Below are 21,271 nucleotides of genomic sequence, written 5' to 3' on the forward strand. Positions count from 1 at the left end.
CACTGTAAGCACTCAATAAATGCGATTTGTTGATTGTGCAAGTCGCTTAAACTCTCCGGTCTATTTCCTCGGCTACAAAAAAGGGGTGAAATACCTAGTTTGTATGTGATCTAATTATCTTGTTTCTATCCCAGAGCTTGCCATGTAGTAAGCATTTGATTATTATTATGACTTTTGTTACATGCTTACAATGCATAAAGCTCTGTTCCAAGCACGGGGGTAGATACTAGTTAATCAGATGGGATGCGGTCTTTGTTTCATGGGGGGCTCAGCCTCTAAGTAGGAGGTAAGAGTAGGATTCCCATTTTACAGATGAGGAAACTGAGGCACAGAGAAGTCAAGTGACTTGCTCTAGGTCACACAGCAGACAAATGGAGGACCCAGGATAAGAATCCAGGTCCTCTGACTCTCAGGTTCAGGCTCTTTCCACTCAGCCACGCTGCTTCTTGATGACCTGTATATATGTTTGTACATATTTATTACTGTATTTATTTATTTTGCTTGAACATATCTATTCTATTTATTTTATTTTGTTAGTATGTTTGGTTTTGTTCTCTGTCTCCCCCTTTTAGACTGTGAGCCCACTGTTGGGTAGGGACTGTCTCTATACGTTGCCAACTCGTACTTCCCAAGCGCTTAGTACAGTGCTCTGCACACAGTAAGCGCTCAATAAATACGATTGATTGATTGATTGACATCACGATTACGGAACTCAGCTTCCTTCCTTTGAAGGGTTCGGTGGGCTACCAGGAGGCGGTCGAATTTGTCTTCGGGATTTGGCCTTCCCCGATTAAGAGGCTTTCCCTGATTAAGCCCTCTCTCCCCCAGCTCGCTCTCCCTTCTGTGTCCTCAGTGAACTCGGATCTGTGACCTTTGGGTATTTGATATTCACCCCAACACTTTCGTACATATCTTTCAATTACATATTACAAATCATTTATTCATATTCATGTCTGTCTCCCCCTCTAGATTGTAAGATCGAGGGGGCAGGGAACACGCTAATTCTGTTGTACTGTACTCCATCAAGCACTTGGTACAGTGCTCTCCACATAAAAGGGCTCAATAAATATCACTGATTGAGTGATTGGCATTTTGATGTCATTTCTTATGCAGCCCTGGGTGTGCTGAGAAGTTTTCCCCCCTCCCCACTTGCCCTAGTTCCTCCTCAGAGTTCACTTCCCCCTTCCCGCTACTTCTTTCTGGATCCTCATCGGGTCTGGTTACGGTTGAAGTCCTGTGGGGAATCAACAGGAGCTGCTGAGCAGACACTGCCATCCAGAGAGAAGCTTCCTAGCTCTGTGATTTCAGGCAACCCATCCGAGACAAGCATTTTATTTTAAAATACAGTAAAAACTTTATGATTTCTCTCCCTCCCCCACCACCCAAAGTGCGCTCAGAGGATGGCTAAAACCCTGCCACAACCCAAAAAGGCAATTTACAATAAAACACGGCTCAAAGGCACGGTAGCTTCCAACTAAAGCGCCTGTGACTTCGAGGATTTACAAGCTGGAAAGTCTTTCTGGTGAGATTTCCGCGCTCATCCGTGTGAGAGAGCTCTGGCTGCAGGTGCCTCTGGTGAGAGACTTCGTTCCTTAACGTCGAACTCCAGGCTTGTGAGCAGTGTACAGTGAACTTACAAAGATTTCCTTCAACGGTTGATGGAGATTCCCAAATAGGAGCAGCTGCAAATCTCTTCCTTTCTAGGGATGACATGGATGATTCTCTGGCACCAGCCTGGGACACCCGTTTCCCTCTCTATGAACCTTCACCCCGAGGCTGGAGAGAGGCAGGGGCCAGACAGCCTGTTTTGGTAGCCAGAAGCTTGTTTAGAAATGCAGCTGTCCATGTTTTGGTACACCTGCGTGTGGAGGCGGGAGAAGGAACGGCGGTCATTTTGGCTTTGTCAATCCTGTACCTTAAACTCCTGGGAGCCTGGCTCCATTCCAGAACTGGAATGCCCCCCATCTGCCCCCGGGTCCCTGGAGAAGGCTAACGGGAGGGGTCACAACCGTCTATGGTGGATGCAAGGGTTTGGGACTCCTTGAGACTCCTTGAGTCTCCTTGATACTCCTTGAGACTCACCGTGCCTCGTTCTCACCCGTCCTGCCATCAACCCCCGGCCCACGTCATCCCCCTGGCCTGGAATGCCCTCCCTCTGCCCACCCGCCAAGCCAGCTCTCTTCCTCCCTTCAAGGCCCTACTGAGAGCTCACCTCCTCCAGGAGGCCTTCCCAGACTGAGCCCCCTCCTTCCTCTCCCCCCCCTCCCCCTCTCCATCCCCCCGCCTTACCTCCTTCCCTTCCCCACAGCACCTGTATATATGTGTATATGTTTGTATGTATTTATTACTCTATTTATTTATTTTACTTGTACATATCTATTCTGTTTATTTTGTTAATATGTTTTGTTTTGTTCTCTGTCTCCCCCTTCTAGACTGTGAGCCCACTGTTGGGTAGGGACCGTCTCTATATGTTGCCAACTTGTACTTCCCAAGCGCTTAGTCCAGTGCTCTGCACACAGTAAGCGCTCAATAAATATGATTGATTGAGGCTCCCCCACACAGGTCTGTCAGAGGGCTGCACCCATAATTCCCTGGGACACTTGGTTCTGGTGAATTATAATAATAATAATAATAATGGTATTTGTTAAGTGCTTACTATGTGCAAAGCACTGTTCTAAGCACTGGGGAAGTTACAAGGTGATCAGGTTGCCTCACGGGGACCAGTCTGGTCCTCCTGCTGCTGATGGCAGAGGGTTCCCCCCATTCCTGCTCTGAACGAGGAAATTATCTGCGTAGGCAGACCCAGCTTCAGATGTGTAGCAAGCCGAGCGCACCTGAGACTACTTGAAGCTTTTGGCCCATTTCCCCGGCCAAACCGGGCCAAATTAGTAACCCTTATTTAACTGACCCCCAGGGAGGGCTCCTCCCTACCATGAACATTCCCTGATTGCCCAAGGCCACCCAGCAGACCAGGAGCTCTGGATCCTAGACCTCATAAGAAACCGTGGTGTTTCAGGCCTCTCAGACAGCCACGGAGGTGATGCATACAGAGTTTCTGGAAAGGGTGGAGTGGCAACTCATTAATAGATTGATTGGCCTCCTCTCCCCATTTCCTAGCCTGAGCACTCCAAAGTGGGGAGGGGCTGCATAAGAAATGACCTGAAAAACACCGGCTTCGGCTGGGAAGGGGGTTGGTGGAGGCTACAAGAAGGGACTAGGGGACCGTCTTCTAAAACATGCTTACCTCTGCTTCTGCATTTGCCAGCTGGCAACCCAGGAAGGAGGTCAGCTGGGAAAAGGGGGGTCGCTTGCTGGAGTCGGATGCCCAGCAGGCCTGCATGACCAGGTACCTGAAGAAATGGGGACACAAGGTGGGGAGAGGTGAGTGAAGCTAAGGATGATTTCTATGTCTGTCTCCTCCAATAGAAGGCAAGCTCCTTGTGGGCAGGAATCGTGTCTTGCACTCCTGTTGCACTTTCCAAGCATTTGATTCAGTGCACTGCTCGATAAACACCGTTTGTACTCCTAGTACCTACCAATAATGGAGGACTGGATCGGGGAAGAGGCTGAGGTGAGGCAGGGAAGGGATCCATTTTGTAATTTTTGTCTTTTGAAGGGGAATCATGTGGTGAGCTGGATTACACTGGGGTGGTCCCCAAAACAATGATGATAATGATGGTATTTGTTTACTGTGTGCTAAGCACTGCAGTAAGTGCTGGGCTAGGTACAAGATAATCAGGTTTTACACAGTCCCCATCCCACACGGGGCTGACAGTCTAAGTGGGAGGGAGAACAGGGATTGCAGCCTCCTTTTTCAGATGAGGAAACTGAGGCACCAAGAAGTTCAGTGACTTGCCCAAGGCCACAGAGAAGGCAAGTTATGGAGCTGGAATTAGAGCCCAGGTCCTCTAACTCCCAAGCTCATGCTTAATCTACTAGGCTATACTGCTTCCTCCTGGGACATTTGCTGGAGACACCAAGGTCACAGACCGTTTGCAAATCCTCCTTTCAATCACTCACACTTCTCCTGTGGCATAGAAGGGCGGGTCCATCTGAAATCCACTTTGAATGAGCCTGTAGAAGCTTGTATCCACTTGGATGCCGGGGTAAGGATTGACACCTGGAAAATATTTGGGGAGTCAGGAACGAGAGCAGCCCAGTAAATGGAGCCCTGGAAATTCTTGGCCCAGGGGGTGGAGTCCGACATACCGAGAGAGAATATTTCCCACAGTAGTATTCCAAAAGACCAGACATCACTCTTGATTGTGTATATCCCTTCAAACAGGCTTTCAGGGGCCATCCACTTCACCGGTAAACGAGCCTACGTGATGGCAAAGAAAAGAGTCTGAATGGTGACTTTCACCTGTGGCATGGGGCCACTGATCTTAGAGAAGGCATTTATTAAGAGTTTACTCTGGAAAAATAACAATAACTGTGGTATTTGTTGAGCATGTACCGTGTGCCAAGCACGGTTCTAAGCGCTGCGGGAGATCTGAGATGATCAGGTCAGACACAGTTCCTGCCCCAGATGGGGCTCACAGTCGAAATTGGAGGGAAAAGAGGTTGGAATCCCCATTTTACAGATGAGAAAACTGAGGCGGAGAGAAGTGACTTGCCCAAGGTCACAGAGCAGGCAGGTGGCAGAGTCAGGATTAGAATCCTGGTCCTCTGACTCCTGGGCCAATGTTCTTTCCTCTAGGTATATATCTTCTAGACTCTGAGCCTGCTGTTGGGTAGGGACCGCCTCTATATGTTGCCAATTTCTACTTCCGAAGCGCTTACTACAGTGCTCTACACACAGTAAGTGCTCAATAAATACGACTGAATGAATGAATATCTTACACTGTTATTTAAGCACTAACTCATGTACTTAGTCCTTTTTCCTTCTTCTGCCTCTGTGTAAATCAATAATTATGGTATTTGTTAAGCGCTTTTTTTTGTGCTAATCACTGAACTACTCTAGTACTTCAATGTCTGTCTCCCCTGCCGGACTATAAGCTCCCAGAAGGCAGGGGTTGTATCTACTAAGTCTATTTTACTCTCCCAAGTGCACACTACAGTACTCTGGTACACAGCTGGTGCTCAGGAAATACCACTGATTCACTGGGCCAAGTACTGTTCCAAGCTTGGGAGTAAATAAAAGATGAGATTGGACAATCCCCATCTCACCTGGGGTTCAGGGGGAGGGAGAATGGGTAGTTTACCCCTATTTTACGGGTGAGGAAACTGAGGCCCACAGCTGTAGAGTGCCCTGGCAGTAAACAAGTTTATGGACTTGACTCACATTGCCTCTGACCACGTAGTTGGAATCGTTCAGGATATCCCTGGCCAGTCCAAAGTCACATATCTTCACCACTTTCCCATGTGTCACGAGGATGTTCCTGGCGGCAAGGTCTCGGTGGACACACTGAAGAGAAAGAACAAATGTTATGCGGGGCCTCGGAGATTTTTCAGGGTCGATCGAGGTTATGTGCAGTGAGAGATAAGAGAGCGGATCAATCTCCTGGTTTTTCTGATTTTTAGCCTTAATAAAAGCACATCTCCTCCAAGAGGCTTTCCCCGACTAAACCCTTATTTCCTCTTTTCCCATTCCCTTCTGCGTTGCTCTTGCACTTGGGTTTGCACCCTTTATTCATCCCCTTCCTCAGTCCCACAACACTTATGTACATAACTTTAGTTTGTGTATTTACTTATCTATCTTTTTATTTATATTAATGTCTGTTTCCCACTCTAGACTGTATGCTTGTTGTGGGCAGGGTATGTTTTTACAAGCTCTGTTATACTGTTCTCTCCCAAGCACTTCGTACAGTGCTCTGCACGCAGTAAATACATTTGATTGACTGATTTTCTAGTTGTCCTAATGGTATTTATTGAGCACCCAGTGGATGCTCAATAAATATTGTTGTGACTACTACTATTAAGGGCACCATTCTAGACCCTGAGTGATAATAATGAGGATGAAGATGGTTAATATCAGATTAGGCATCTACTGGTCAGGTAAAACAGAAGATTCAAGCAATTTTCCGAGTGATCTGAGAGAGTACAGATAAGATTTCGGGAGCTCCAGAAGTGTCAGAGCCAGTTTCTCTCTCCGAATCCTTTCTCCTGGGTCGGTTCCTCTCTCGCCGAGGGAACGTACCAACTTCAATTCGAGAAATTCCATTCCTCTGGCAACTTGGTACGAGAAACAGAGGAGATCTTCATACGTGAGCACGTTGAAATCCTCCTCCTCGTCCTGCTTTTTTCTGTTTTCATAGTCAGGATCTCCTGGAAAATAAAAACCAGCAGGCCGGGCCCATGATGTGGTCAGTGAGGCGGGGGGCAAGAGGGTGTGGAGGTCTGAGTTCTCACTATACGTCCGGTGAGACGTTCCCTTTCCTCCTGCTGGGCCCTTCAACCTTTAGCAGTGTCATCCCGCTCTCAGAGGCACCCAGCTCAAGTTCCCAAGCCCTCCACACCCGCACTACTGCACTTTTTGGATATCAGAGAATTGTTATTATGGTATAATGCGGTGATGATAATTGCAGTATTCATTAAATGTTTACACTGTGCCTAGTAGTATATTAAAGAGCTGGCTCCCTGTTTGATCGCAAACCAGACTAGGTTGGGCCCAGGAAGTTGCTTGCAGGACAAAAAGCAGCAGTTGGGGACAACCTGAGGTGTGGACAACCTTCCATGGGTTAATGGAAAAATGCTCAGGCCTGGGAGTTAGAGGACCTGGGCTCTAATCCCACCTCCACTACTCGCCTGCTGAATGACCTTGGGCAAGTCACTTAAGTCTCAGGGCCTCAGTTTCCTCATCTGTAAAATGGCAATTCAATACCTCTTCTTCCTCCTCCTTAGACTTAGCCCTTTGTAGGAAAGGGACAACGTCCAATCCGATTACCTTATATCTTCTCCAGGGCTTAGTATAGTGGTTGGCACATAGTAAGCGCTGAGCAAATATCATCTTGCAGTGGAGGCCAGCAGGACTACATGATTATAGCATTATGGGGCACAGAATAAACCATCACCTTCATTCCTCAACCGCTATTTGTGAGACAACCACAACCGCCCTTTACCTTCAGAATAAAATGGAATCCCATCGATCAAATCAAAATTGTCATTCATCAGAACACCTTCAAAGTCATGGGTTCTGTGGAAAGAAGCAGACTAGCATTAGCACCTAGTTTCCTCCTCCTTTTACAGGAGGGTTTCCTGAATCTCAATCACACGGGACTTGAGAGCTAATGACCCGCACTGGAGGTGGGTTGTGGGGCTGGAAGTTTGTCTTGTGCTAATAGGAGCTGCCGCTGATGAGGTGGGCTTCATTCAGTCATATTTACTATGTGCAGAGCACTGTACTAAGCGTTTGGGAGAGTACAATATAACAAGCAGACATACTCCCTGCCCACAACGAGCTTAGAGTCTGGAGGTCTATAAGTGGCTGCCTCTCCAATCCAAACTTGGGCCTCATTTCACATTAGACTGGGGAGAGTTTGCTTCATATGCCTAAGGGTTTGAGAAGAAGAGAGTCGAAAAATCAACACTGCTCCAGTTCCAGAAAGAGTTCACTCATCATCCAAAGTTCTCATTACGCCCAAGGAATTTGCTTCGGCGCTCTCCTTTATGCCATCCCTGGGAGTTGATAATGGAATCTCCCTTGTCAAGATTCTGCATCGCCTGGCACTTGGATTCATTTCCTCTATTAACCCCTCCCTCAGCTCCACAACACTATGTACCTATCCATGATTTATTTATTTATATTCATGTCCATCTCCCCCTCTAGACTGTAAACTCGCTGTGGGCAGGGAACGTGTCTACCAACTCTGTTATACTGCATTTTCCCAAGTGCTTACTATAGTGCTCAGCTCTTGGTAAGCACTCAATAAATATGATTGATGATTGGCAGGCAAGTCTCAGATCTGAGACTTCAGGCCTGAGAGCCTGCTCAGAGAAGCAGTGACGGTATTTATTAAGTGTTTACTTTGCTCAAAGCACTGTACTAAGGGCTGAGAAAGAAGTACATGGATGGAAGGAGTTGATTTCAGTGGCAGAGGCTGGCACGGTGTCACTCAATCTGTGTTCCCTGCCCATTGCGATCTCGCTGGGGTCCAGAATACAACGAACAAGTAGGTGGGCAGGGATGCAGCACACTGCAAAGGACATACTCCATCTCCACCCACGTTAGCCAGTTCCAGTCAGAACTGGGTCTAGAACCCAGGGCACCTAATTCCCAGAGCAGGGCTACTCCCAGGGGACAGATAAGTGAAAGGTATCAAGCAACAGTACTAATTGAGAGCCTTACAGCTTGGAACACTGTACTAAGTGCTTGGGAGAGCGTCATAAATGCAGGCAACATGATCTCTGCCCTCAAAGAGTTTACCCTGTTGGCAGGTGACTTCAATTTCACAGAGACATGGGCATGGGTGACCTTTTCAGGGAGCCTGGGGTAGAGCCTGAGATTGAAACCAAGACTTTTTCCTTTCGGTCCAAGATTGCTTTTTCATTTAGGTGGGAGGAGGTTCCCCCAGAATCCGTGAAGGAAGGGCATTTTATGGACAGAAGTCATTTTTTGTGGGTTTGTGAAACACCTCCAGTGTTTTACCTGGTGCTTGAATGTAAGTGGAGGCGGGGGTAAAAACTGAAATTGTGTTGCTTGAAGATCTCTGTCCAGGTCCTGTGAAATTTTTCTCTTTTGCTTCTTAAGTAGTTTAGAAGATCACCATAGCAACAGTATTCAAATATTAAGTAAATTGGTCCTGAAAAAAGTTACAGTTTTAGTTACGGAACACATCATTTGCCCTCGGCATACTAAAAATGTAGACTAACGGCAACATCCTGCAATGATGATAACAATGATGGGATTTTTAAGCACTTACTAGGTGTCAGGTGCTGGAGAGAAACAAGATAATTAGATTGGACACAGTCCCTGGTCCACAATCCAAGATGGAGGGAGAGCAGGGATGTTATCCCCATTTTACAGATGAGCAAACTGGGGCACAGAGAGGTTCAGTGACTAGGTCACCGAGAGGGCTAGTGGGAAATCTGGGACCAGAACTTGGGTCTTCTATCAACCTCTTGTTCTGCCCACTGGGCCCTGTTACTTATGGAGAGCTACCTTCTCCCCAGGAGCTGTCCTGCCCGGGCCTGCCGAGAATGCAGCAAAACACACTGAGAAGTAGAAGAGGAGAGCGAACTTCCTCTCTCCCATGCCCTTTCCCTCCCATTCCCTCTCCTTCCCATCCTGCACTCCTTTTTTTTTTAAAAAAAGTATTTTACTATATGCCACGCATTGCAGTAAGCACTGGGGTAGATACACGCTAATCAGGTTGTTCTGAAGAGGGTTACAGTCTTAATCCCCTTTTTACAGATGAGGGAACTGAAGCACGGAGAAGTGAAGTGATTTGCTCAAGGTCACACAGCAGACAAATGGCAGAATCGGGATTAGAACTCAGGTCCTTCTGAATCCCAGGCTTATGCTCTATCCACTAGGCTATGCTGCTTCTCCTCTCTATTCCCTCCCAGGGTGCTTCTGCTTGCGAGGGCTCCCCCTTCTAGACTGTGAGCCCGCTGTTGGGTAGGGACCGTCTCTATAAGTTGCCAACTTGTATTTCCCAAGTGCTTAGTACAGTGCTCTGCACACAGTAAGCGCTCAATAAATATGATTGAATGAATGAATGAGTGAATAAGAAAGTGTCTACCAACTCTGTTGTACTGTATTCTCCCAAGCGCTTGGTACAATGCTCTGCACACAGTGGGTGCTCAATAAATAGCACTGATGATGGTAAGGGAAAGTGCTGGCCACCACTCTGGGAATTGCCTTGCCCTGCAATACCATCAGATGGCATGGTGGGCCCATAGGGAATGCCCACAGTGCCCAGTCCTGCAGGGTACAGGGAGACCCATGTTCCCTTCTCCCACGAATCCACAGGGGCATCTAGGGTGGCCAAGGCCAGCACTCAAGTGCACTGATGAGCAGCATGACCTATGGAAAGCGCATTCATTCATTCATTCAATCATATTTATTGAGCACTTACTGTGTGCAGAGCACTGTACTAAGCGCTTGGGAAGTACAAGTTGGCAACATATAGAGATGGTCCCTACCCAACAGTGGGCTCACAGTCTAGAAGGAGGAAACAGAGAACAAAATAAAACATATTAACATGCCAGGGGAGTCAGGAGACTGGTGTACTAATACTGGTTCACCATTTGTCTACGGTGTGACTTCTCTGTGTTTCGGTTTCCTGGACTGTAGAAATGTGGATAAGATCCCTGTTTTCCTTCCTCCCTTGGAGAGTAAGCCCCATGTGGGACAGGGGAGGCACCTGTATGCTTCTGCTCTAGCTCATCATCTTCATTTAGTTACAGTCTGTTAGTGCCGTTAAAGTGAAGATATTTCACGTTGGTAACATCAAGGGATAATTATAGGAATAATCTGACCCCGCCTACTCCCTCTTAGAATTTACCTGAAGCATCACCTCTCTTTTTCCATTATGGCCCAGGGTGGGTTTAGCTTTTTCAAATATTAAGTGGGCACTTAAACCTAAATAGCATCCTAGATTGAAGGCTAGTGCATCCTGCCCAGCATTCAGCCTCTGCTGGTTCCCCCAGGGAGATGGTGGCCAGTGCCCGTCATCTCCAGCTTCATGGGTAGCCACAGACTTACTTCCCTAACTTTTCCCTCAAACAAGTCCTCTGGATGTTACACCATACATGCATGAACCCTCTAAATTCCTCCTGAGCTCTCACTTTACTCACTGATAAGCCATGACAGACCAGAAGTACCCCCCACACCCCACCAAGGGATTGTCAGCAAGAGGACCCCCACAGCTCTTTGGACAAGATGGGTTGTCGTCCCTAGCCAGCTCATTGGCAAAAACTGAAAAAATTTAAAGGGACCTAAGAGCTTCTGGTTCTATATCAATGCCGGACGAGGGACGGACCAGAAGAAAAGCTGATTGTCAGGCATAAAACTGGACAGACGGTCACCGTAGTTATGGATCTACTGTTTGAAATTTAGAAGCCTTCTCGAATCCATTACAATTTCATGCAGGCACGACTTTCTGCTTCTTATCACTGGTGAAGCTGAGGCTCTTCTGTTTGTCTTACCCTACCACCTCCAGCCTTCTGTGGCTCCCTGAGGCTGCAGGACTTGGTCACAAACAATTCCATGTCCATTCTAGCTATTTGCTTCAGGCTTCTGAGGTCTTATCTAGGTCTCCTCTCAATCTTCGTCTCTGGGGACTGGAAACCCCTAATCCGCTTGCCTCTCCTTGTTCAGAAGCCGCTATAGCCCGTGGCTATCTGGGCGACTTGGCTCTGCCTCTTTCCTAGTGCCGCTATGTCCTTCCCGAGCTGTGGAAACTGGCATTTGGGTGGCATTTCTCCGGCTGATGTTAGCCAGAAGCATCCGTGCCAGGGCCGCTTGATTACCTGAGAGGGTGCAGGCCCCCAGCAGATTCACGATGTTCTCGTGGCTGCCAATGTGGGTCATCATTTTGAGCTCCGACATGAGAGCTTCTTTCTCTGAACTGTCTGGCTTTTCTGTCGATGAAAGAAACACAGCACAGGAATTTAAAAATCCCAATATTTACTGTATGTAGGAGACTGTATGCTCCTTGAGAACAGGGGATTGTGTCTATTTTCCTAAGCGCTTAGTACAGTGCTCCGCACATACAAAGTCTGCTATAAATAGCATCCTCAGCACTCGTGAACATGGGCACTTTTATCTATTAGCAATTCTTATTTGTACAGTTGCTATTCAGCTCTCTCATCCTGATACATTTGCGTATACTCTTATATTACAAGAGTGAGGCAGGATGGAGCGAGAGAGGCGGCAGGGAGAAGAGGCCAACCAATTCATCTTCCCTGATGAGCCTGGCATCAGACCAGTTCGGGAGAAATCAAATAGTCCAGGGGTTATCTCTTCAGACTCGGACAATGGGGAGGGAAACTGGGAACTGAGCTCCTTGGTTTCTGCTGGAGCATTCGGTCACGGAGAACCAGAGCCAAGCTGAACCTGGCAGACTTTCAGGGACAGGGGCCACCTAAGAACCAGAAGACTACGCAACATGGGAGAATCAACAAGCCATTCAACCACTCCTCAATATATACTTATTCTGGACAGAGCAAAGCAAGGTTTTAAATGCTTGGGAGGGTACAACAGGAATAAGACACGGGGGAGATAGACATAAAATCATTTACGGCTAGAAGCAAGAAGAGACTGGAAAGATATATTTGTGGATAAGCGCTTAAATAGCAGGGTATGGAAATAAGAGGCTGTGAATGCACAAGGGCTGTGGGAGAAGTTGGTAGCATTTAATCTAGGGAGAAGAAAAATGAATCGGGGAAGGCCTCATGGAAGTGGTAGCATTTCATAAGGGCCTACAAGAGTGGTCTGGAGGGTTTGAAGAGGGAGGGGGACTCCCGGGGGGAAAGGGCAGAGAATGCAATGAGCCATTGCTGGTCTTTCCCCCTACCTTTCAGCATTTTGACGGCCACCTGGATCGACACTCCCGTTTTGCTGATTCCATACGCTGTAGCGTTCACCACTTTGCCAAAGGCGCCAGAGCCAAGCACTCGCCCTGGAAGGCAAACAGAGCGGGTGAGTCCTTCAGTTTTGTTAGAGCAGAAGCTTTTCGTGGGCAGGGAATGGGTCTCTTTCTTCCGCTGTACTTTCCCAAGCACTTAGTAAGTACCATTACTATTGTTAGTCAGTGAGTCAGTCAGTCAATCGCATTCATTGAGCGCTTACTGTGGGCAGAGTAATGTACTAAGTTCTTTGGAGAGTACACTATAACAATATAAAAGACACATTCCCTGCCGCCCAACGAGCTTAGAGTCAAGAGGGGGAGACAGACATTAATATAAATAAATAAATTACAGATAGAATAAATTACAAATATAAATAAATTACAGATTTGTACAGACCTACTATTTCTATTTCTATAACTACTACCTCTACTATGACTTCTGCTGCTGTACAACTAGTACATTTATTTCTACTCCTAATGCTGCTACTACAACAATTATTACTGCTACTGCTGCTACTACTAAAATCATTATTACTACCCTAATATTTTTATGATATTTTTAAATTGCTTATTATGTGCCAGGCACTGTACTAAGCACTGGGGTAGATACAAGCTAATCAGGCTGGACAAAGTCCATGCCCTACATGGGGCTCCCAGCCTTAATCCCCATTTTACAGATGAGGTAACTGAGGTGCAGAGAAGTGAAGTGACTTTCCCAAGGTCACAGCGCAGAGAAATGGCACAGTCAGGATTACTACAGTATATCCTACTATTACTATACTATTAGTACTATAGTTATCATTTACTATTATTGCTACTGCTGTTCTTACTACTGCTGCTACAACTATTTCTTTGTGGCCAGAGGATAACTGATTGATTTACACCAGGGTTGTCTCACCAAATTCCAAGTTTTCTCTCGGGAATTCCCACTTGAGGTCATATTCGAACTCCCTGAAGTCAATGTAGAAATACTCATTATCCGCAGGGCCTGTCATCTGAATCATTTGCAGTTGGCTCTCATATCTAAGTTGCTTCAGAGACGGAAAGGTGAATTAGTTCAGAAAGTCGAGTTTTGTGAAACAGGGAAGCCAAGACCCACACGGACTTTGGTTATTTTTACCTTTTTGAATTTGTGAGAGATTACTAGCAGTAAAACTGCTATAAATGGAAGACAAAATCCAATTGTTGCATAGAATGAGTTATTGTCTTGGATGACAGAAATGGCTTCTGCAATAAAAAATGTATTACAAGGAATCTATCAGAATCTCTGTTCAAAGTTAGTTATACACCAGCATATTCAAGCTAACATCCCCGTTGTTGTCAGATCCCACAAACATCCTCAGTGTGTCCCCACCCGGGATAATGTTCCTATAAAAGACAAACTTGAAGTCTTTTTCCCCTCAACTGTCTGAAAATGCACCCCAAATCTGCCGGAATGGGTGTCTCCTCTGCATTTGGATGGAAGGAAGGTTCGCCTGACAACGCGAGCCTATCTGAATTGAGTGTGCAGTGGTGTTGAGAGGAACAGTTATGAGCATGCGAATGGAGTGAGCACATGCGTGGTACGCACATGCTCATGATTTCGCTCATGTATTCTGCCAAGCCCATTCGGGACCTGATATCTGAGGTGTCAGGGGATTGAGGATTCCAAGATGGATGGGCTGTACTCTTAAAATGGTCCCCTGGAGTACAGGGGGTCTTTTGCCTTTGAAACAGATGTAGGCCAGATGTGGGGCTGATTCCAGACAGGAAAGAGGAGGGATCGTAGGAAGATTGAGCCTTCTCTCTTCTTTCCAGAGAACTTGTGTCAATGTGATCATTACTTCTCTCACTACTGGCGATTAGGTCTCCACCACTGAGCTCATGATAATAATTCCTTACATTCGCACAGCTTTTTTGTTTGCTTTTATAAAGCGCTTTCACTCAGTTGTCTCATTTTATCCTCACAGCATCTCTGAAAGGCAGGGAGAGGCCAGGTTTATCATTATCATTCCATTTTCCTAATGAGGAAACTGAGACCCAGAGGGATTGAATGACTTAGCCAAGGCCATACAGTAGGCCAGTGGCACAGTGAGGACTAGAATCTGGTCTCCTGATTCCCAGGCCCATGACCTTTCCCTTGGACCATGCATTCATTCATTCATTCAGTCATATTTATTGCGTGCTTACTGTGTGCAGAGCATTGTACTAAGCGCTTGGGAAGTACAAGTTGGCAACATATAGAGACGGTCCCTACTCAACAACGGGCTCACAGCTGTTCCCAGGATTTCCTGTGCAGCCCTCTGGGTCTCACAAGCAGCAGTAACTAGGCAGCCTAGAGGAAGTAGAGGACTGAGGATTGGCTCAGTTGACCTCTCCAGGAGGCTGTCTGATGATTAATTCAGGGAGCTTTGGGCCTGAACTTTAGGGAACTTTTCAAGGAATTTTCACGACTAATTCAGGGGATTTTGGCCAAATTTCAGGGAGAATTTTGGGTCCAAATTATGCAAAGCCAGTCCCTGATTTCTCCTGCCTTGTGCTCAATCGTGAATCGGTAACCCGGCTTAACTGGGAGGTGGGGACCAATTCGTATTGGCTCTTGGTCACAAGTAGGCTCGATGGTACCTGGGGAGTTGAGAAACCTTTGGCAGGATGAGCCCACGGAATTGTGGGCACAGCACTCGAACCAGAATCCTCTCTCCCGTTGGCTCACGTTCATCGTGCTGCCTGACGCCCATGGTCCCAGTGCCGTGCCGCCCACTCTGGATCTCTCCTTCCAAACCCTGTCGGTGGCTTCTTCCGTGCAGCTGGAAAGCAACGGCACATCAAAGACCAGACAGGACCAACCCAGGAGTCCCGGCGGATACAATGGGGCCAAAGAGATCAGCAAAAAAGCCAGTTCCAAAGCTCTGGAAGTATTCACTGGGGGTGATTGGGGACTGTGTGGACAAGGCCTTGGGGTGGCCACTTGCCCAGCTTTACAGCACGGGGTTGCTCCTGATTTCAGCCATTCTGTTCCTTGGCCAGAATCCCTGTCACCCTCCGCCTCATCTCCCGCCGCCAAGTCCCATTTTATTATTCATATTAATGGCTGTCTTGCCTTCTAGCTTGTGTCTGTTATATTGTTGTATTGTACTCTCCCAAGTGCTTAGTACAATGCTCTGCACACAGTAAGCACTCGATAAATACGATGGTCTGACTGATCGTGGCTGGGAAATGGCACCTGGGTTAGTGGGGCCCCCCACAGTAGGGGGAATGAGCAGCTGTGGAGAGGGAGAGGGAGGAGTCTGGGGTCTCCCCTAGAGCAATGGTCTAAGCCTGGATCGATTTGGTCACAGCTGGGCAATACAAGTGCCTAAATCAGATCTCAGATTCTCTAGACTTCTGGGTTCAAATATTAGAATGCAAAAGTAGGGCTGTTTTGGAAGATTCTTAAAGATTTATCATATACATGGACACTCATATGCTCACAGGAGAGAGGGAAGAGAGAGGGGAGAACAAAAAGAGGGCAGAGAAAAAGAAGGAGAGAGACCAGGGTAGTATGGGACCAAGAGGATTTATTCACTTGAACTATCTATTTTTGGTCCCTCATATCCCTGAAGTATATGGTTAACAATTCACTCCTACAATCCCATGCTGACTTTAACACTGTTTTAGGACAGAAAGCAGCACCAATCTCAGGGAGCAAAGTCACAGCTCAGAAGAGATCCCAGCGTGCCAAAGGAGTAGAAGGAATGTGAGTTGGGATCAGTTTTCTTCATCACCTCCACCCACGGGAGAAAAATTTCCTCATCAGTGACCTAGTCATTGGACCAGAAAGCCCCTCATCTACTCAGTCACCTGTGGATGCGTCTGGGAGATGTTACAGGCTGATGTTAACCTTTCTGTTTCATGAACCATTAAGCCATTGGCCACTCACACGCATGCTACTGTTAGAATCAGTTCCTCCGCCACAAGAGAAGAAAATATCTTTACTGTATTTACTTGGGAGAGTCCTCTGAGCATTTCTTCCAGACCCAAGATGGTGATGGGTAGCCGCTGGAGTAGCAGGAGACCTGGGTTGCTGATACTTGCATTGTTACCTGTGGTTTTCCTGTAGTAATGATAATAATGATGACATTTGTAAAGCACTTACTAGGTGCAAGGCACTGTTCTAAGCACTGGGGAGGATACAGGGTGATCAGGTTGGCCCACGTGGGGCTCACAGTCTTAATCCCCATTTTACAGATGAGGGAACTGAGGCACAGAGAAGTTAAGTGACTTGCTCAAAGTCACAAAGCTGACAAGTGGCGGAGCCAGGATTAGAACCCATGACCTCTGACTCCAAAGCCTGTGCTCTTTCCACTGAGCCATGCTGCTTCTCTCTCTCTCTCTCTCTCTCTCTCACACACACACACACACACACATACACACACGCACAAACACACACACTCTCTCTCTCTCTTTCTCACACTAGTACAGGCATTATTAGGGCTGCCGTGGTGCTTATCCAGGGATATATGCTAAAGCCCAATTCTAGCATTTTCCTGCTTTGTGACTTTGGGCAACCCACTTCACTTCTCTGTGCTTCAGTTTCCTCTACTGTAAAATGGGGATTAGGTACTTTTTCTCCCTCCCCAATTGACTGTGAGCCCCATGAGGGACAAGGATTGTATCTGATCTGATTGCATTGAATCTACTCTAGCGCTTAGTACTGTGTGTAGCCTGTGGTAAGTGCTTAACTACCACACAATTATTATCATAATTAAAACTTGTTTATACCCCAAATCAGCACTCTTGCATATCTAGCTATTCAACTGTACCTTGAGTGGGTGCTCAATTAATAGTAATAGTACCAATGATACAATTTCAACTTACTTCTCACAGACAGCGTAAATATTTTCGTGAAATGTGCATCACCATTTTCAGCATGGAATATGTATTCTCCTGGCTGATGCTTATGATCGCAAAATTGAGATATGCTGTTGGGAAAAACGTGGGGTTTTTTTAAGATTTAGATAGATTGTTGTCATTGCTGCTTTCATCTCTGGCTTCCTGCTCTGGTCATTCAGCTTCCTTGACAGTGTGTGTGATGTCATTAGCTGGGCAGTTAAAGATTTTGCCTTTTATGACTCTTTCCAGGCAGAAATAAAGGAAGAGACAGACAGGGTCAGTGTCAGATTTTTGGCTGTCCCAAGAACTTGCCTTTGTGGGCAGATAACGTGTCTACCAATTCTGTTATATTGTACTTTCCCAAGCAGGTACACTGCCCCAATACTGAATTTTTCTGGCATTCTTCTACCAGAGCAACTTCCCAGGTTCTCTAGCTCTGTCTGGGGTTTTCACGTGGCTGTCCAGGAACTGGCTGGGGTTTTCAGAGCTTCAAAGTTTCCCTGGGTTTCTAAGGCTGGTATGCTGGTGGGCATGACATCGGTAGTCAGGAAGTTGGAGTTTAGGAAATAACATCTTGGTGATTAAGACAATGGATTCTTTCAACCCCTCCCAAGAGTGTTCTGCTTTCTATCCCCTCCCCAAAGCCCCCATTCCTGTTAAATGGACAGGCTATTTTCACTTTTCATTTGGGGATCCCAGGCTGGGGTGGTGGGGGGTGGGTCAGAATCTCCCCAGAGGCTGTGTCACACAGGACAGGCTGTGCAGAGAGGGAATTTTTCTATAGAAAACCTTGCTTAGGCCTAAACCTGCCCAAAGCCCTCTGGAAACCAAGCACGGAGCGAATGTCAGCGGGGGTCCCCACTTAGTCACAGCCAGATTCTGGGCAGTGCGAACCTGAGGCCCTGTCTCTGAGGCGGGCACCTGACGTCTGCTCATCCCGATACTCTGGCCCTGACTCTCCTCCTCGGGCCTCACTCGCCTCAGGATGTGAGCCTGACTTGGGCAGGAAGACAGTATTCATTCATTCAATCGTATTTATTGAGCGCTTACTGTGTGCAGAGCACTGTACTAAGTGCTCGGGAAGTACAAGTTGGCAACATATAGAGACGGTCCCTACCCAACAGTAGAGCCTGGCAGGGTCCTGATGCTGGGATGGAGGGGTAGTAGCTAACAATAAGAAGCAGCATGGCCAGCTGGATAGAAGATGGCCTTGGGGGTCAGAAGGATCTGCGTTCTATTCCCGGCTCTGCCACTTGTCTGCTGTGTGGCCTTGGGCAAGTCACTTAACTTCTCTGTGCCTCAGTTACCTCATCTGTAAAATGGGAATTAAGACTGTGAGCCCCATGTGGGACAGGGACTGTGTCCAACTTGATTAGCTTGTATCTACCCCAGCCTTTAGAATAGTGCTTGACACATAGTAAGCACTTAACGAATACCATTATTATTATTAGTAGTAGTACTAGTAGTAGAATGGTAACAGTAACAATATTCATTCATTCATTCATTCAATCGTATGTATTGAGCGCTTACTGTGTGCACAGCACTGTACTAAACGCTTGGGAAGTACATGTCGGTAACATATAGAGACAGCCCTACCCAACAAGGGCTCACAGTCTAGAAGGGAGAACAGTAATAACAACTCTGATATTTGTTAAATATTTACTAGGTGTCAAGCATTATACTAAGCACTGGGGTATTTGATCCCCATTTTTGCCTACTGTGTGACGCTGGGCAAGTCACTTAACATCTCTGTGCCTCAGCTTCCTCATCTATAAAATGGGGATAAAATGCCTGCTTTCTTTTCTACCTGGATAGTCTGCCCCATGTGGGATAAGGACGGTGCGAGACCTGATTACCTTGTATCCAGCCCAGCACTCAGCACATAGTAATCACTTAATAATTACCACTGTCATTATTATTGTTACTACTATATTAAAGATGGATTAGGATTCCAGCACCAGTGAGTTAAGGTGCTTCCAGGAGCTGGCTCAGCCAGTGAGGCTTGCTAGCAGGCTGAATTAGATCTGTTCCCAACTCTCCTTTAGTCTAGGAGAAGTTTGGGATCCGAGTACTTTTTTCTCTTCCTCTCTGTTGTAGTTGATCCAGTCTGTAAGTTCTTTAATTTCATTTCACTGAAGGGGAAGGAGAAGTGGGGTCTGATACACGGTTTCACCACTGAAAACGGAGATTACCAAAGTCGACTGTCGTAGGTGAACTGAAATTCCTCATGCCAAGGGGCGGTGTTTCCTTAGGCCCACTGCTCTGCATCAACTTAGAAAGAAACATTTGGGGATTCCAAACATAAAAATGAGGTGACTCCTCAGTGGGCAGCCTCTTTGGGCTAAGCATTTAGACAAAGAAGCACTGATCCCTCTAGACAGTAAGCTTCTTGTGGGCTGGGAACATGTCTACCAACTCTATTATACTGTACTCTCCCAAGCACTTAGTACGGCGCTCTGCACACAGTAAGCGCTCAATAAATACGATTGATCTTCCCAGGTCAGCATCGGCTAAATCCAAAGCCGCTTAAATCCTTAAGGTCAGACAGGACCAAGCTCATTCAGATCTCTCCTCCGGAGACTGATGTTCGGAGCATTCAAGAGCTGACAGTGGGGAAAATGGGGAGAGACAGTCACAGTAGGGTGTCTCCTTTAGAGAGGCAGCATGGCCTAAGGGAAAGACAGTGGGGATGGGAGTCAGAAGGTATGAATTCGAGTCCTGGTTCTGCTAATAACCTACTGTGTGTCCTGGGGCAAGTTACTTAGCCTCTCTTTACCTCAGTTTCCTTTTCTGCAAAATGGGGGACAAGGCCCCTGTGCTCCCTCCTTCCCAGTGAACACAGTGTATGTGCTTAGTTAATATCGTTATAGCTATTACTGGACAGGAAATTTCCTGAGAGCCACTTGACTGAATGGAAACATACTTTTCTGGGAATTCTCTAGGAAAAGTCTGGGTGATTATGACCAGATTTAGAATTCAGTTCTGAGTTTGTGGGACGACTCTCAGGCTGAAAAGGAAGCTTGGGTGGGGAGATTATAACAATAATATGATATTCAAGTGGCCCTTCAGAGAAATAACTGATCTTTTCAAACCTCACAAACATAAATATATCATTGTCTTTAAGCTTAGAGGAATTTAAATTAGAAAATTGCAAAAAAGTCAGCAAGGACGCAGCATTTTGCCTTTATGGTTATTGACTCACTCATAATAAGGAAGTGAAAACTGAAAATCTTTTAGGTATTAAAGGTTGAGTTTTTTCATCAACAAAGAGCAGAAGACACGGGGTCTGAAAATGACTGATTCAATGTCCTCTTTATAGAGGAACTATACTTTGGGTAGGTGTGGTGCAAATTCATTCCATAGTGTTTATTGAGCGCTTACTGTGTGCAGAGCACTGTACTAAGTGCTTGAATAACGATATGGACTGTGGGGAGAAACTATAAGACTGTAGCTGCGAAGACAGAGTAAATCAGATCGAAGACGTCTATGACTTAGCTTTCAGTAATCCCACTGAAGATGAAAGAATTAAACAAACAATATCTGAAATTCATTTAAGCCTCTGCCCCCCCACTACACTGTAAGCTCCTCGAGGGCAGGAATCGTGTCTTCCAACTTCTTTGCACTCTCCCAACTAAGAGAAGAGAGTAATTAAGGGCAGTGAAGCCATTTCTTATTAACCTTAGCACTGAACAGGCCTATCAACGGATGGTTTACAGTTTTGTATCTACAGGATCACTTTGAGGAGGAGGAGAGCATTCAAAATACGATCGAAGGTTTAGAAAATAAAGACCCAGGATGAAAGGTTAGAGGAGCTTTGAGAACAGAATGCTGAAGGGAAAGTCAATAACCATCTCCAAGCCTGCAAAGGGTGAACTGAACTCCACATTCCTTAGGCTCCCTACATT

The 21,271-nt window shown here is 46.5% G+C and overlaps 1 protein-coding gene across 1 annotated transcript in view; it reads right to left on the reverse strand.

The window, feature by feature from the left end:
- Positions 1 to 1,397: 1,397 nt before the first annotated feature.
- Positions 1,398 to 21,271, reverse strand: part of FLT3 (fms related receptor tyrosine kinase 3) — a 39,149-nt gene continuing 19,275 nt past the window's right edge. The window contains exons 10-24 of the mRNA XM_038761903.1: positions 17,352 to 17,455; positions 16,479 to 16,587; positions 15,120 to 15,301; positions 13,636 to 13,742; positions 13,414 to 13,546; positions 12,462 to 12,566; positions 11,416 to 11,526; positions 8,588 to 8,741; positions 7,062 to 7,135; positions 6,140 to 6,267; positions 5,285 to 5,407; positions 4,210 to 4,321; positions 4,021 to 4,120; positions 3,245 to 3,350; positions 1,398 to 1,858 (exon numbers count right to left, since the gene is read on the reverse strand). Coding sequence (XP_038617831.1) covers positions 1,766 to 1,858; positions 3,245 to 3,350; positions 4,021 to 4,120; positions 4,210 to 4,321; positions 5,285 to 5,407; positions 6,140 to 6,267; positions 7,062 to 7,135; positions 8,588 to 8,741; positions 11,416 to 11,526; positions 12,462 to 12,566; positions 13,414 to 13,546; positions 13,636 to 13,742; positions 15,120 to 15,301; positions 16,479 to 16,587; positions 17,352 to 17,455 — 1,741 coding nt within the window. The 3' untranslated portion in view covers positions 1,398 to 1,765. The remainder of the gene's footprint in view (positions 1,859 to 3,244; positions 3,351 to 4,020; positions 4,121 to 4,209; positions 4,322 to 5,284; positions 5,408 to 6,139; positions 6,268 to 7,061; positions 7,136 to 8,587; positions 8,742 to 11,415; positions 11,527 to 12,461; positions 12,567 to 13,413; positions 13,547 to 13,635; positions 13,743 to 15,119; positions 15,302 to 16,478; positions 16,588 to 17,351; positions 17,456 to 21,271) is intronic.

The sequence above is a fragment of the Tachyglossus aculeatus genome, chromosome 20, assembly GCF_015852505.1.
Source record: "Tachyglossus aculeatus isolate mTacAcu1 chromosome 20, mTacAcu1.pri, whole genome shotgun sequence".
Taxonomy (NCBI): Eukaryota; Metazoa; Chordata; class Mammalia; order Monotremata; family Tachyglossidae; genus Tachyglossus; species Tachyglossus aculeatus.